Genomic DNA, 17,000 nt, shown 5'->3' with positions numbered 1-17,000 from the left:
GTTATTTATAGGCAAGCTTAATGGTGCAAGTTCTTGGTCCTAGGGCTGTTAGACTCCAAGTTCAAACCTTAGTGTCTCTAAAAATCTGGTGTGTATGGAAACCTGATGTATATTAAATTTGGCATTGTTAGACAAAATCCTCTCATTAATCTGCCAGGGGATCAAAATTACAAGGTCCATTTTTTTATTATCTTAAATTATGGTAAAGTTTTGAATAATTTTTCATAACCCATTTAGTCATTGGAGTCCTGTAAACTTTTCCCAAGTTGAAATTTCTTCAAAACATTTGATCTTGTGTCATTACTTTTATGAGAATTTCACTCCCAAAATGCAATTTTTGAAATTTTGTTTAAACTTCTGTGGGGGAAAACCATGAAAGTAGAAAGCATTCTGCATGAGTAAATACTTTTGAGTTAAGATTAGCATGCATGAACATTACACATGCCATTGATGCATTCTAAATTCTATTAACTTTTTTTTATATGAATAATGAAGTTGTAGAGAGCTCTGAATGCATCTAATAATTATATTAAATCATTTGCTAACAATTATGTAAAATTATAATTTTCTATATTTTCAGCTGTTAATTAGGGAAAAAAAAATTGTTTCCCATAAGTTGAGAATTGGTTTAACATGTGAAAGTATCACATGTAATCCTAATTGTGGTGGGATATAAATGATAGTCCAGAATTGAGATTTTTCAATAAAGGACCTGTTGTATCAATTATTCCAGTCATACTGATGAGTGAAGTGTTCTATGTGATGAATGGTGCTCATATTGAACACTTTGCGAGAAAAATTTAATTTAAGAATTTTAAATCTGAATTATTATGTTGCTCTGAAACTTCAATATTCATTTGGAAACACGTAGTATATTTATTTTAAAAACCTTTTTTATTTAAATAATATAAAACAATAAGCAATAATAAAAAATATTTTTGAAAAAACTATTTTCACCATTACAAAGATGAAGTACTTTTTTGCAGTTCAAAACATTTCTTCATCATCATAATCAGCATCTACATAAACATCTATTTCACCAACAACTTGCATATTTTTTTCTTGAGGACTTTCTCCAGTGTCACTTTTTGGGAATTGTGAAATTACGAATTCTCCAGTCGATTTGCTGCTGTCGTCTCTTTTCTTCCTTCCCAGATAAACAGATGTTTGCTTTACACCCTAGATTTAAAAATTAATAAATTACAAGGATTAGAAATTGAACTAAGCAACTTTATAACTACATTTAATGCAACATAGAAATTAACTTTTAATGCCTATGGTACTTCGATGTTGCCAGCAGTTTTTGTTAAAACTTATTTCCAGTGACATGAAATAAATGGGAAAACTTGAATAAATTCCGGTTCTGCATAGAACTGTCAATAGATTTAAGAATCTCTGGAACAGTTTGTATCAATCTATGATAGTTATTTTATTTATTTATTTGCTCGCTGCGTCTAGGGCTTACTCTATCTAGATTTGAGCTTATATGACTATGATTTAAGTAAAAAAAGCAACCACTTCGGGGCGTTCGTTATCGAGTAGCTCTAAAGATTCAGTACTGATTCGAGTATTTTATGGCCCTGGAAATATGTTGATACATAACTCTAAAACTACCTGGAAGGATTATGGACATTACAAGATAGTATTTGTGCTGTTCAAGAAGTAAATTATATTTTTTCCAATATTAAATTTCTAGTCCTTGCATAAAAAAATGAATTTTTGAATTAATATAAACGATTAGCTTTAGTTTTATGCGTTTAATACCATATATTAAATTATCCATTAATGAATTTCATTGTTTGTGATTTGCATACAGTATGAGTAATCAAGGGAGAGGAGAAGCTCAAGTTTAACCTGATTTGAGGAGTATCATGGAGGGCTTGGAACTCAAGGTTCTTAACCTCCGAACATAGCAGGTGAATAGAGTAGTGGCGTGGCAGTGAGATTACTTAAAAAGTGGTTGTGCAAGATAAATGGATTAACTTATTAGATAACAATTGACTAATAAATCAGTAAAGTTTCACCCATATAAGTGTATGGTTGGAAAGAAAGCTCTATTGCGGATGTAGTCAGTTGTGAAATGTTTTCTTATTTCATTTATAACCCTATTCAGTTTTAATCCTGTTATAGTAGGACATTTTTTAAATTCTTCCACTTACATTTAGAAAATGCTTATAAAATGAATTGTACAGACACCGAACTATGTACCGGTACTGCCTTAATGTATTAATAGCGAAGACCGACTATATCCTTTTTATTTTATCCATTTAATATAAGTGCTGATGCCCGCGCCATCTTTTACTCCAAACTTATCGGTGAATGTTTTATTACAGTACACCAAAAGTTGCTAAGAAACTTTAGGCTAAAACAATAGGTAACTGAAAAGAAGGAAAGCACAAACTTAGATGGAATGACTGCCTGGAAAAAGGACCTGAAAATCTTTAATTTTTGAATTGGAACGAATTTCTTAATTTACAGTAGTAAGTGAATATTGTTCTGTGGATAACATATGCCCTGGACTCAATACATGTTTTTATCCACTTCTTGATAATTAATTTCAAAGATTATGTAAACAACTTTTTTTTTTCTGATGGTGCCCGATCGCTACGTTAGTGTATTTGTAGTATATTTAAATTGAAAATCACTGCTCAAAAAAAGCCCAGTAGCTTATTATTTTGTTATTATTACTGCAGTTATAAAAAAAAATTGCTGAAACTCTAGGTTATTTTTTAAATGACTTAACGAGGTATTTCGAGTTGTCAAATCACTAAATACAGTATTCGTAGAGTTGATATGATATCTGTTTAAAAATATGAAACTGATTCGTGATTCATTTTCAACAATGCATTTTCATTGTTTCGTTTCAAAAATTCATATTCATCCTGGTTTATTGAGAGCTTTGCTTAAATATATTAATCAAATAGTAATCTTAGCCTGTCGAGTATATATATTTATTTGTGGTTATTAACAGTGGTGTGAAATGAATTTCTTCTCTGATTTTGTTACCACTGTTAAATTTTGATATTTAAATCAATTTGGTCCAATCACAAAGGACATCCTGTACATTAGCTCTATAGTTAAAACAAGAATTATAATCACGATATATTATAATGTAAGACGTATGTCATATTGCTTCTCAGTTTGAGATATTGCGATAAAACATTTGTGTTATCTATTCTAAAGCGAGTTTTAATTATATACTTACGTCTTGACATCTCTGTATCATGCATTGTGCTTGAGCTGGGGTCATATTCCTGGGAAATGCAGTCTGCAATGGAAGCAAAGGAATATTGACCAGAAATTGGCTATTAAATTAACATTTTATGCAATATTACAAAAAAAAAAAAAAAACCCTTTCAGTTGCACAATCCTGAATTACAAATTGTACCGAAATATTATTGCTGACATTTCGAAATAAGAAAAGTTGCTTGATAACCAATTATTTGTATAATTGGGGCACATTACTGAAACAAATTTCACTTGTTTCACACAATATACAACATTTAAAAAAGGATTTTTCCATTATGTTTCTGTATCCTGTGTCAATTTTACTCAACTGCGTAGAGTTACCCATGCTATTGGGATATAATAACGGTAATTTTAACTGTCGTTGTCTGGCAATTCTTTAGTTCCCTTTTCAGGGTCATTCTCTAAACTAAACCCCTTTCTGAACTGTTAAAAGCTGTGAACTTGCTTTTTTGGCCTCTCTTTACTTCATATTCTTACCGCCAAGATGCGCCGCATATCTCTTTTATGGTCATGGCTGGAACTTGTTCAAATAATATCGGAAACTATAGTCAAAATTTCTTTTAATTAATCCAAGTTATCAAAAAGCAGAATTATGGCTCTTTTAAGCATTTCAAAGACTCTAGAGTACAAAAACTGTTTACCCTGACATTATGTAGCATACTGTCGTCAACGGATTCTGAGACGACCACATTTCGACGACTCCATCTCATTAAGGGGTGAGACGCGGAACGATGAGTGACCTTAGACCTTGGATTTCCCCTATTAGATACTAGTAAATGTAAACATCTCCTCCTTTCATTTTGCCTTTCACCTCTATTTTGACGAATTAAATCCATCCTAACGCATGCGCAAAAATGCGGAGGGTTTTACAATCCGTTGCTAAACAGTATATATATATATATATATATATATATATATATAATGATCGAATATTTCTAAAATGAATGCAGTATACACAAGATGCTCAGACTAGAGTTGAAGGGTTTGTAAATAGAATAAAAAGCAAGTTATTGCAGTTGTTTAAGTTTTCTTTACAATGTAATAATCGAACAGTCTTGCATTAATATCATTTTCACAGATAGGTGGTACTCAAACTTCAGAAGTAATCAATTATACGGAAAACTTTTTTGTAAGAAAAGCACTGCATCTTTCAAGTGATCCCGCTGGATGATATTGCATGGATTTAGCTCAGACAAGTTAGTGTTTACGCTTGCTAACGACGATGAATAGTCCTTTGGAAAGACGCTGTTATCCAAATCTACTTCCACGACAATGAAAATCTGATTATTTCGATAAATAAACGCGCTATCTGGAATGAATTTAACAATTTTGATCTATTTATATTTACGTACCATCTCGAAGTAATATTAGGCTATTTTAAATGGATGTCATAATTTTGAACCGTGGTCACATGGCAATAAAGCCAGCGCTTCTTTTTCCAAACCTTCTCATCGTTCTAAAGAGAGGACATTTGGCCTCAACAGATGTAAGACGAACTATTCCCATTCTCCTGTTTACACGACGGTTTCTTCTGTCGAATCCAGATGCGAACCTGGAATCCTTCAATCCCGCATCGAAATTTTATTACCACATCATCGTCGGCACCAAGTAGTTTCGAATAAAATGTCCAAGATATTGAGGATAGGCAAAGGAAGATTTTACCATATCGTCATGATCATCAATCTATCATAACATTTTGGCCATTTTTCAGTATTGATAGGTTCTAGAGCCAGAACACTACCTGTCGGTGACGTTCGATTTTGACACAAAAAAAAGGAATTGAAGGAAATATTTGTTTTTCTGTTAGTCATATCTTTTTCACTATTCCATTTTAAAAACCATCAATCATTTTCTGGATATTCTATATGAAGAAAATATGTTAAATCAAATATAAATTAAAATATTGATGTTTAAGAGAATGAATTCCTTGAATGTAATGAAAGTTATTCTGAGATTTAAAAAAATTATTTCATGCATTAAGTTTAATAGTGCGTTTCAATATATGCGTCCAATTTTTATATTAAAATAAAACTATGAAATATTATACCATAACAATTGATTGCGAAAAATATGTTTAATTATTAGTCAAAATGTGCTTTCAAATTATGTAATCTTAGTTGAGGATTTAAAGTTATTATGTTCCTTTTCCTTAACTTTTTTTATTATGTAATCGTCTAGTCGTTCATTCAAGACTAATCGTCTTCGTTGACCAATTAATTCGTTGAGAATATTGGTTGTATTTAATTTCAATTAAATGTTATGAAAAATCTGATGCTTATGATTCTTTCCACAAAATATGTCTAATCTTTAAATTGTGCCAGGCATTAAAGCCGTTGTAAAGTACTGAAGGACTAGACACTTTGGTGAGATGGCGACAGAAACTAAATTTAGTTGGTGCCGAGTGGCGCCGTGGAGAAAGAAGTGTGGAGCGGAATGATGTGGTGTGTGTGAAAAAGGAACATCGGAAGGAATAGTTTATTAAAATTTAAAATGTTTCATGTTTAAATGTTAGTCTTTGTAAAGTTGTGTAATGTTGTGATCGTCCCTGTGTGTCAAAAAAGAAATAAACCAATTCGGTTTAAAAATCGGCTGTTTCTTTGGAATAATCAACGCTACCATATTACACCGTGTTATTCTTTACTCATTCTCCTTAGTTTCCAACAAAGAAGATAATTATTTTAATAAATATTCAATAAAATAATGATGGCTGTTTTTGAATTTCATTGCAACAATAAAATGTATTGTTAAAAATTGCACAAAAATACTTTTTTAAAAATTATTAAATTTAAGAAAAATTTGCACAATTATTAAATTGATAAAAAGACAATTTTTGAAATTTTAAATGGTATAAAAATCAGTTGTATGAAATTGTATTTTCGGGACTATCATGGAAAAATGTGAAATTTTCACTAAATTTTAAATTAATTACAATTATAAGAAAATCATTCCTAGGTGCACATTTTCTGCATCCAAAGTATGCCTGCGTCAGATTTAATAGCACCGCCTATCTTGTAGTAACCCAAATCTTTTATTATTAGTAGGCGATAAGGATTAATAGCTCTGTAAATGTGTTTTTCGAAGCATCAGTGTACTTAAAATAATAATAAACATAAATAATGTACACAAATTTTAGAAAAGAAATTAAAAAAAATATTATACTCACATTTCCAAAGCAGCTGAAGGACTAAAAGAGGGGAAAAAAAAAAAAGATAAGTTTCTCAGAATTCAGATTTGTTATAATTAATTACACATTTGAAGCATTACATTCTATTTTAATTTCAATTCCAAGAATCTTATGTTTTTGTTACAAGACAGATACATAACTATTTTCGTCAAATAAGTTAATTTTTTACGTAAAATTCAAAATAAAGTTTTGGAGTTAAAATTCCGGATATTTGGCTTCGAATATGAATAAATTAACAATGGGAAAATTATACCATGATTTCCTGAAGATAAAAATATTAAACTGGTGTTAAAATCATATTGAGTTTGTTTATTCATCGCTTTTTGCAGCATTAATGAAGTTGGGGAAACAATTTGTGAAGCATCATAGAGTTTGAAATTTTTCCTAGAGAATGTTGTGTTTATATGTAGTATTTGATATCTTAGTTAATTTATTTTCAATTAATTAGATAAAGAAGTTTCGAAGATTTTTGGAATAATTAGAGTACAAGGATCACGTCTGAATCGGCATCGCATGCTTCAGAATGATATAAGACACCGTAGTAGAAAAATTAGATCCATGACGTCAAATTTAAAATATCAAGAATATGAGATACTTGAATTAACTCCTTTTCGTCAAAGGTAATTCTAATAAGGATTTTGAAACATTAATAGTCTATAAATATATTGTGAAAAGTTAACCCCATCTTAATTTTTTTTAATGGACAACTAGATTTGTCATTCTGAAATATATTTTCAGCTTTTTGTGCACAATATATTAAAAAAAAAAAGCTAAGACTATTTGGAACAGCCAAGAGGGGAATTATATCAGAAAATAGTAACGTTCAATCATTTGGATATTTATATAAAATTCTAGAAACATCGCATACTGATAATTATAGTTTCCTAAATCTAATAATACCTTTTTTCTTATTTAAGTTTAATAATTAATGATTGTAGTTTTAAGCATAGTAATATTTTTTGATCATTAAAAAAAAGAGAAACTTTCTTCACTATTACATTACTTTACATTCAATGCTTATTATTTTTCAATTCAAAAATCTCTTTTAAAGTGTTTCAAGTGTAAAGACTCGCCTTCCTGTTTCGAGAAAGAGATAAAAATATTCTTTGGAAATAACGATACCAAAATAGTAGAGATAATCTCTGAAATATGATAGCACTCAAGATAAAGAGTTATCAACAGGAAAACTATTATCAGTCAGTTAAAAACAGACAAAAATTTCCCGAAAGTTTTATTTAGAATTTTCCAACACAATTAAATTTAGAACTGCCAAAAATTCTAAACAAAACTAAAATTCTCTTGTAAAATGTATTTTGTATATTTGTTTTTTCAAAGAACCAAACGATACAAATTTACAATATGTTTAAAAAACAATATTGAACTGAAGAATATATTTTTAAAAAAATCGTTTGATACGTACATAGCCCTGTAATGCTAAGAAAGGACAGTTGACGCACTGGCTCTGTAAAATAAAAGGAAGAATAGCTTAGTGTTGAGAAAATTAAACATGTAAATTAAAATAAATAGTATCAAATATGCAGAAAGGAGTTCAATGACATTTGTTTAAATTTAGAATACCCATTCATAGCTTTTAAAAATATTATTAAGTATTACATTTTTCTTTATTTTTTGTCAACCTGTAAAAACATGCTATCAAATATTTTTTTTAAAAATTTATATCAGCAAAGTATTTAAGGCCTGTTTTGGAGAAAAAGGATATATAATCAAGGATTCAAGAATTAAAAAAAAATCTTTTCTGACTTTAGGTTTACTTTTTTTTTTTTTTTTGAGAAAACATCCTTTTATTAAATCTTTTTTTTTTTTAATCTTTGATAAAAATATTTTCTTATCTTTTAAAATGTAAAAAACAATCTCCATTTTGACAATTTCTTCAAAAAGCAATTCAACCATAAAAAAGATTACTTTTCTTAGAATCAGATTTTATCAAATTTCTTCTATTTCAATTTTTAGAAAATGTGCTTTTAATATGAAAGACGTCAAAGAAAATATTTTAGAGTTCGCAATTTTCTAAGTTTTGTTTTATTTTATATTAACCCTTTGCAGCTGAAGCTATTATTTATTTATAATAGAAAAGAAAAATTAAAAAGGAGAAAAACAAAGAAATATTCTTTTATATTTAAAATTCTTAAATTATAGCGGTTAATTATTTTCTTAATTAATTTAAAATATTTATTTTTTCCAGTGCATGTTATATTCTAGGTCTCATCAAACCCTCTTCTGTCGGGAAATTATTCCGGTCATGACAAATGGCATCCCAAGCCCTATAGCGTCTTAGGTCATTGTAATTCCTAAAAAGGAGAAATCTGACGTCCATTTCCTCTATTCCATGGGGAATTCAACCAATCTGGATAAAATTATGGCCGACTGAGTATGGAATTGGTAAATGACCTATTTAAAACGAATTACTGATTAATTGGAAAGTTACACAAACTTGGAAAGGTTTTAAAGATTATTATAATAAATAGTTTGATGAGAATTCATTTCTAGCAAACATTTTCAGTCGTGGAAGTTCATAGTAAATAATATTATGCAGGTTGAACTGCTAAAACTAAAAATCGTTAAAAGGAATAATTTAAAATCTTTAATGTAGACCTTTCCTTAAAGTTTTTCTGTCAGAAAATGGGCAACGCAATTTGTTTATAAACATTCAGTGAATCAAAAGTTAATTTTTCACGAATGAGGGGAAAAACAAAATGGATTTTGTGATTATATAAAACCAAATCAGTTATTTTTGCTCAAAGATGAGTTCAGAAGTTGTCATGGTTTATGAACTGAAATTGAACATAAAGATCTAAGAAATTACGTGGAAATTTTAAAGAAATCTGAAGTGTGCTGATGACTTTCCAAAAAAGAGAAGGAAGGAAAAAAAGTTGAAGGATTGGAGGAGGTGGCCCACCTTGCTGCACTAATATTACTCATCTTATTTTATCTGTCATTACGACATGAAAAAAAATCCTTGCTACAGCACTTCGTGTCTTGAAGTTCTAATCTTGTAATAAACTAGTCTAGTGTCTAGCGATATAACACAAATCAACATGTGGCGAGAATTAGAATGCTGGCTTGCCATTCCTTGAGTTAAAAAAGTAAAATGCTTTGAAATTATCTATGGTAATTTTTCTCAATACAAACTTGATTTCGCAAATGAGCCCAAGTGAATTAAAAATCAACAGTTTATTAAGAAAATATATGTTTAGTTTTAATAGCATTCCTACAATTAATTTCTGTATTTAGCGAATAATTTTGTTTTAGCCCTGTTTATGAGTATACTGAAAAACATAAAAAAATGAATGAATACATTAAAAACTTACCGGTACAAACTGACTCGTGGACTGGTAGCATATACGATATACCTAGCCAGAAGCAAAAATAAATAAATGAAATATAAAATAAATTACATAATTAAGGTTCAATTCACAAATAAAAACAATTAAAAATATAAAAAAATGTTGGTAATTTAGTGGTCACATGATAAACATACGAATGACTTAAATGTAGACAGCAAGGCAGGTTTTTAACCCATTTGATCATATTTCCTATTCGGTATCATGCTAAAGTGAAGCCTACTCTTGGCTCAATTCTGCAACGTAATTAGGGTCAGAGGCATAGCATTAAGGATGCCGGAAACAAAGTTATGGGAAGCCATCGGGACAAGACATTAATGCATTTAGAGACTTTAGTACAGACAACACATAAATATATTTAGACATCAATATAATATCATCAAGAAATGAAAAAAGAATAACATGTCCCGAACGCCATTAACAATTGCTAAATCACTTATGACGATTCAACAGCCACTTATGAGGGCAAAAGGCCATTGATGGCATATTTAAAGTTCATAAACCTTCATATGATGTAAAAATTGACGAAATCGATAAAATGATTGCACTTGGGGAACTCTGTTGCAGCTTTCTCCTATACAGTATGAGCGGTGAAGTAACATTTTTGTAACTCTCTAAAATGGAGGATGGAGGTGAAGTAGCACTGATGGCGTATCTAAAATTCACAAATTTTCATATGAAATAATAAATTGGCGAATTAAGATCAATGGTTGTAGCTGGGGGACTAGTTATAGGAAATAAAGATATTAATAAGGGATACTTACCACCAAAGGTATGAACACACTATCTGTAATTGCCAAAATTCCAACTGCTATGATAGCCCATCGAACAAAACATTTCGCTCGGCTTGTTTCCATTATGGAATTCTAAAAAAGCATAATACTGTTATAATTTTATTTTTGGATTTTCCATCTTCAGAACATTTTATTTATTTATTTTAAATAAGTGACAGAACAAATAACCTGAGCTTACATTTTAGAAATTTACGATATGGGTAGTGAGGTGGGTGTTCTTTTTTTATTCTTTCATATATTTGGCCAATTTGGTGTATCTAGTGCTTCATAATATCGTGAAGAATGGCAAACTTTGGATCTTTTTCTTGCGACGAAATGAATCCAAATTCGATATAAATTTATAATCTTGATCACGATGCCTTACCGAATTTCTTGAAATAGTTAGATGCATTTTTCCATTATCACGCCTATAAATACACGAATAGATTGAATGAAAATCAAGCCGTAGATGAATTTGGCCTAAAATGCAATAACAGTTTACAAATTTGGTGATGCAATTTTATATGTCAAATGTAATCAGTCATGTCATTGCATTTTTTATTTATCTTTTTCTGATTTATAATCGCATCTAATGGATAATCAGATTTCCTAAAGAGAGACTTCGTAAAAATTTTATAGAATCTATAATTTTGATGTAAAAACAACACATTGAATTTCATTTTGCCTAATTTTTTTTCTATTTTTGTGCTATAGCGCTAATAGACAGATAGTCAAAAATCCATGGGTCAAAACTTTTTTTGTGGGGGGGGGGGGTTGCAAAGAAATTCAAAATATGAAGATTCATCTCAATCTTAAAATTTAATTTTTTAAGGACTTCAGTATAGCATTCACCACTTGTAGTGACCACAGAAATAACTGTCATTCGCTTATATTGGTCAAAATAGCGAGAAATATATTTTTCCGTATCCAAAATCATAGAAAATCCGCTGGTTCTAGTGATCAACAATTCGCTTGTAATGATCCAGGACCTTGACCAGCAATGCGTTGTATACATATAATAATAATAAAAACCTGGAATAAATACAAAAAAATTTTAAACTGGAACTTTTTTTTTTAAAAAAAAATATCTTTAAATCAGAACTTATAAACGACCCTCATTTCTTGAATTCTATGAATGAGTGAAAAGCATGGATATCTTTTGACCCTACATTCAAGAATTTTCTAAGCAATCACAATGCTGAAAATTATGTTGATTTAGTTGACAGTATGCTTAACAATTTCAAAAATATAGGTTATAATATCAGTATAAAAGTTGTTTAATTACCATTATGATTGTTTCCCTGAAAATCTTGGTGACACTAGCGAAGAGGAAGGTGAGCGATTTCACCATGACACAAAGATTATGAACAGTGATGGATATTCAACAAGGCAGCTGCTTAGGACAGTAAGACTGTGAGGGAGCCACAATCAGTTCAATTAAAAAAAAATTTCCTTGTTGTCAATGCAAAACATTGGTAAAAAATACGAATTCTATAAATGATAAAATTATATTTCATTAAGTTCTCCTATTTATTAGATTATATATAAAATCGAATAACTTTTTTTAGTAAATTGCATACAAGTATGGATGCCGAGTAGGTTGGAGTCATAAACATAAATTCAAACTTATAAAGTTAGTAAAATTAAAAAATATTAATTTGAAATAAATTTTTAGTATGTTAAAAATGTGCTGAAATATGGAACTAGATTGATCATCTTATTAAAAGAGGTGCCTCATAATGTACACTACTTAGGGCCTCAAAGGTACCTAAATCCACCACCGACAATGATTCCAAATATTTGATCGATTCCCAAAATATTTGGTACACTCATATGATTACTGTTGGAATATGCGATAAGACCATGCAAACAAAATTCATTTAAGAATGTCAAATAAAAGAACTTCTCTCTTTGTTTATATTTGATTTTTTTTTCATATCCAATTTTTCATTTAGTTATTATAGATTTACAAGAGTATTACTATATTTACAACATTTATTAAGGAAAATGATTAATTTAGCATCTGAATCTTAGGTATAAATAAATGACGATATTACCATATTTCACAAGCAACAGGCGATAAGCTAAAGCCAAATTTTCTTTTAGCAGAATAAATTTTCATATAAAAAGAATTAAAACAATTCCCGGCACTTAAGAGTGTATTAACTTATATACCAGGGATGAGGGGAAAAAAACCCCCTATTATACCAAAAACAATTTATACAGACATATATGTCTTTATTTAAATTTTTTTTTCTGAAAATTCTTTCCGAAAACGTTTTGAAAGGACTGCTTACATTTTTTTTACATAAAACTTTCTTTAAATTTTACAGAGAAATAAATTTCTCTGTATCCAAGTGAATAAAAACTTAAAAAATCAAATATGATAATCAATTAAAAAAAAAAGAACTTCGTACTATTTTGACTTACCTGGTTTTAAAAAACAGCGACTTGCAATTTCAGCGCCCAAACTGACCCTGCGAGCCAAGTTAACTAAGTTAACGAATGGGTCGCTGATATTAACTTCCCTGGGATAGTGGCGATCTGTTAAATACTTGAACATACCTCTTGACGCGCTCCGATGATTTCCCATTGATGTAGGACAGGAAGAAAAGAGTGTCCAAAAATATTTATTTGTTGATAAAAGGTTAAAAGTTAGCAGTTATTCATATGTAATTTATACAGCGTAACAAAAAGCATCCGCTTTTTATGTATATAATTGAAGCGTAATTCGTTACTCTTCCGTGTTCTACGTCGACGCAGGGGAAAGGAATAGGAGGAGCGATTTTTTCTTTGAAGATTGTGATTTTCATGTTGATATTTCTAATATACAGTTTAACAAACTCATCTGATATTCAAATTTTGATAGTAAAAAATATTTTGCTTTTTCTTTCTTTTTTTGATTGGGGAAAATATCGATTTTGCCGATTAGCGGGAGGGTTCAAATTCTTCACTTTTTGGTCCTTGCAGTTGAATTAGGAAATAGCATTGCCAAAAAATTATTTAGCAAGAGGTTATGCATGAAAAATAAATTTTAAATGCTTAGTAATTATAAAATTTATTTATGATACGGGAAAAATAGTGAGTTTAGGAAAGAAATTCTCGTTTTCAAGTACCTGTTACCTGTACAAGTACCTATATTAGCACATTGTACAATATCGCCACTTTATTATTCGATATTCTGATTGCTGTGCAATATCGTGAAGATATCATAACAATATTGCTGAGTATTTTGGATAGTAATTTTCTTACACTGATAAACTATCGACACTTTTAGTGGCGTAGCAAATACTGTTACCATAGGCCATGCTATTTATTTTTCGCCTCTTCAATAAATGATATTGCTGAAATATAATTAATTAATACCGAGTTCAAATTCAAATAATACAATTTAATTTTTTAAAAATTTTAAACTAGCGACTAGCTAATTTGTCGAGGATATTAGTTATCTTTCATTCCATTTAAATCATTTAAGTATAACTTCATATTCGTAACACAGGGAAATTTCTAAACATTCAAGATGTGTTTCTTTAACTGTCTTACACATGATCCACTTATTGCGTGCATAAAATTTTTCTAATGGAGATAAGTTCCATAACATTACAGCGCCATTGAAAATGTAAATGCGTGGTTCCTCTATCGAATAAATTTCTTCATTTTCTTGTACGTCTCGTAAACTAGACAGATATCAAACAAAATCCTTTTGCTTTAATTTTCTACTTATGAAGAAAATCAGACGATCAAATAGTTGATGAAACAACGCAAATGGTTAGAACTTTTTTGTCAAAAAGATATTTAAAAAAATTTGAAAAATTGCCAAAATTTATCAAAGCTTTGCACAATTTTTATATTGGTATCGTTAAAAAGGCAATTGTTTTAAATTTTGACATAGTGTAAAATTCCTTTTTATGCAATTATATTTTCAGAAGTTATTGATAAAAATTCAGTTTAATTTTTAATTAATTAAAAGTTTAATAAAAAAAACCTGCTCTGATATTCACATTCTCCAAGGTATGTATGTGCCAAATTTGATAGCTGTAAGTTCAACGATCTGTCCTGTAGAGTTTAAACACACACTTAAAAATATAAATACATTCGCACATTCATTTTTATTATTAGTAAAGATCGTCAGATCTTTAGTTGCTATGTTACAAAAGCAAGCATAATGAGAATCAAGCTCTCTTTTTCTCTTTCACAAACATACAACTGCAATTTTCGAACTATTACAGACGTAATGTTATTCATATAGATAATATTTTCAAAAGTAACACTTATTCAGATATAAAAGCGACTAATAAGCAGAAATTAGGATAACCTGCATTGTTTAGGCCCAAATGCTGATAAATTCATGCAGAATTTCTTTTCGGATTTTTGAGAATTAATTTGTTCACTTAAAAATATCAAATATTTATTGTGAGTCTGCTGTTAAAATATTTTTAAATCCAAGTATCAAGACTTTAATATTAATTTAAATTCGGTTTTGAACTTTCAGTTTAAATAATATTTTCAATGGAATATTAGAATATGATTTATGAATAAAAAGTAAACATTCTTATAATTGAAGATCATAATTTCTTTTATTGTTAAAATTTTCTTTAAAAAATATTGTTTAATTACTGAGCATTTATAAGGGAAAAAAATAGTTTTAATGTTTTTTAATGAATTATCTGATGATAATAAAACTTTTGTTATCATTCAATTTAAAACTAGACGAATTTGATGAACACTTAATTCATAGGGATTAAGGGTTCTAAAAATGTTAACTAAATATTTTATGTAACTGGGTGTTAATGACTTACATATATATATATATATATTTATAAATTTCACAATATTTAAAAATATTTATAAATTTTATATTTTGATGGACATTGACATATAACTAGTATTATTTTTGAGTGTCATAAGCTATTATGCACATCGTCCTACGCATTTCCTTATTGTTCTATCTATATCTTTATATAAAAAAATTATATCATAGGAAATAGCAACAGTATTTAAAATTGCATTTACTTGCAAAAATTTTTACCACTGTGTAATTCTAAAGCTAAGCCTTAATTGTAAGTACAACAAAAGTTAAAAAATTTTATAATATTAATACATATTCAATATTGAAAAATAATTGGAATCTTCAAATCTTAATCATTAACGAAGGAAAAGAAAATATCAGTATGAAATAATTAGTAACCACAATGGAAACGATTTGAGGTTCACCTAAAAAAAAACATATTGCAGCAAAATAACTTTAAATGTTTTTTAAAAATTAATTAAAAATCGAAAAAAAAAAGTTTTTTTTTTTTTTTTTTTTTTTTTTTTTTTTTTTTTTTTAATTTTAGGATGTAAAAATCATTTCTGCTGTAATATATTTGGAAATAATGACGAAATAAATGTTTTTTTTATTTCTTAGGATTTGACAAATTTTAATTAATTAAGACTTTAATTAAAATTTTAAAGAATCGTTTCGAGGAGCAAATTTTCATTCTTTAAAGTGTCTATGCGACAAGTTTTGTAGCTGATAGCTATACTTCAAAAGTTCTGTCTTGTGAGCAGCAGAATACGCATACATATATATACATTCATCTTTATTATTAACAGAGAAAGAAGTATAATTAATTAATTCTGTAAAAAAATATTTTTTAAATGTCATAATTTTCTCATCGCAAATGAACAGAATTATTTTTCATATAAGATAGATATCATTTTACCATAGCTTGAAAAATGCTTTTTAGATTTTTTTTAGATATTTTATGCTTTACACTTTTGTTTTAAATTTATCGTAAATATAGCGCTATAGTGTATAATGGGTGAATATATGAATAACGAAAGATATGTGTTTAATAGAAACATTCTTCCACAATTTACTGAGCAGACTATGAAAAAAATGTGTACACTAAGAAATAAAAAAGAAAATCCTATTTTTTCCTAAGTTTTATGTTTAAAGAAAGTAACTTTCATCTTAATTGTATCATTGTCAATAACATATTACTGAATGGTTTAATGGAAAAATGAAATTAACTTGAATTTTATCATAGCAATAAAAGCAGAGTAAAAGATTTCATTTAAATTTATAAAAATTTCAAACAAAACTAGTATCCTTGAAAAAAGTAATTTCTTGAGTTTTAAGATAGTGCAAAAATAATTCTAATGGAGTAATATTTTCTGAAGATACAGCTAAAAAAAAAAAAAAAACACTAAAAACTTCCAAATAACTTCTTGCTTTAACTTATTAGTTTTAATTGATTTCTTCTTTTAGTTAATTAGCTTTGAAACATTGGCAATGGCCTTCCTCTTGTTTTCGGAGCACGCGAGTTAAATTTCACTAAAAACGGACAAAAATTGCATAAGATATACAAATAAATATTCGTCCTAATATATATATTAGAATATCTGTTTAAATAATTCTGTAAAATAAATTATAAACACAAGCAAGTT

General features: G+C 28.6%; 1 protein-coding gene across 4 annotated transcripts; it reads right to left on the bottom strand.

Annotated features, from left to right (window-relative positions):
* Positions 1–974: 974 nt before the first annotated feature.
* Positions 975–14,353, bottom strand: LOC129964180 (uncharacterized). Of its 4 annotated transcripts, XM_056078897.1 has the most exons (8): positions 12,999–14,353; positions 11,854–11,979; positions 10,560–10,661; positions 9,763–9,804; positions 7,854–7,895; positions 6,413–6,433; positions 3,206–3,268; positions 975–1,179 (listed from the first exon to the last, which is right to left on the bottom strand). In XM_056078897.1, exons 2-8 carry the CDS (start codon positions 11,917–11,919, stop codon positions 988–990), a joined length of 528 nt encoding a protein of 175 aa, XP_055934872.1. In that variant the 5' UTR covers positions 11,920–11,979; positions 12,999–14,353; the 3' UTR covers positions 975–987. The 4 variants fall into 4 exon arrangements, with proteins under 4 accessions (XP_055934872.1, XP_055934874.1, XP_055934873.1 ...); XM_056078899.1 differs by lacking the exon at positions 11,854–11,979; XM_056078898.1 differs by lacking the exon at positions 12,999–14,353 and having other exon boundaries at positions 10,768–12,105.
* Positions 14,354–17,000: the final 2,647 nt, after the last annotated feature.

This window comes from Argiope bruennichi, chromosome 3 (assembly GCF_947563725.1).
Source record: "Argiope bruennichi chromosome 3, qqArgBrue1.1, whole genome shotgun sequence".
In the NCBI taxonomy this organism is placed as follows: domain Eukaryota; kingdom Metazoa; phylum Arthropoda; class Arachnida; order Araneae; family Araneidae; genus Argiope; species Argiope bruennichi.
Note: the sequence above shows the minus strand (reverse complement) of the source record. Positions and strands in the feature narration are given on the sequence as shown.

Bases quoted from the DNA above. Each gene is read 5' to 3' on its own strand.
- LOC129964180 (XM_056078897.1), bottom strand. From the start codon at position 11,919: ATGGTGAAATCGCTCACCTTCCTCTTCGCTAGTGTCACCAAGATTTTC. The intron at 6,434-7,853 runs GTACGTATCAAA...CCCCTCTTTTAG, and splicing joins TCTTAGCATTACAGGGCTAT to TCCTTCAGCTGCTTTGGAAA. The intron at 3,269-6,412 runs GTGAGTATAATA...CTTCCATTGCAG, and splicing joins CCTTCAGCTGCTTTGGAAAT to ACTGCATTTCCCAGGAATAT.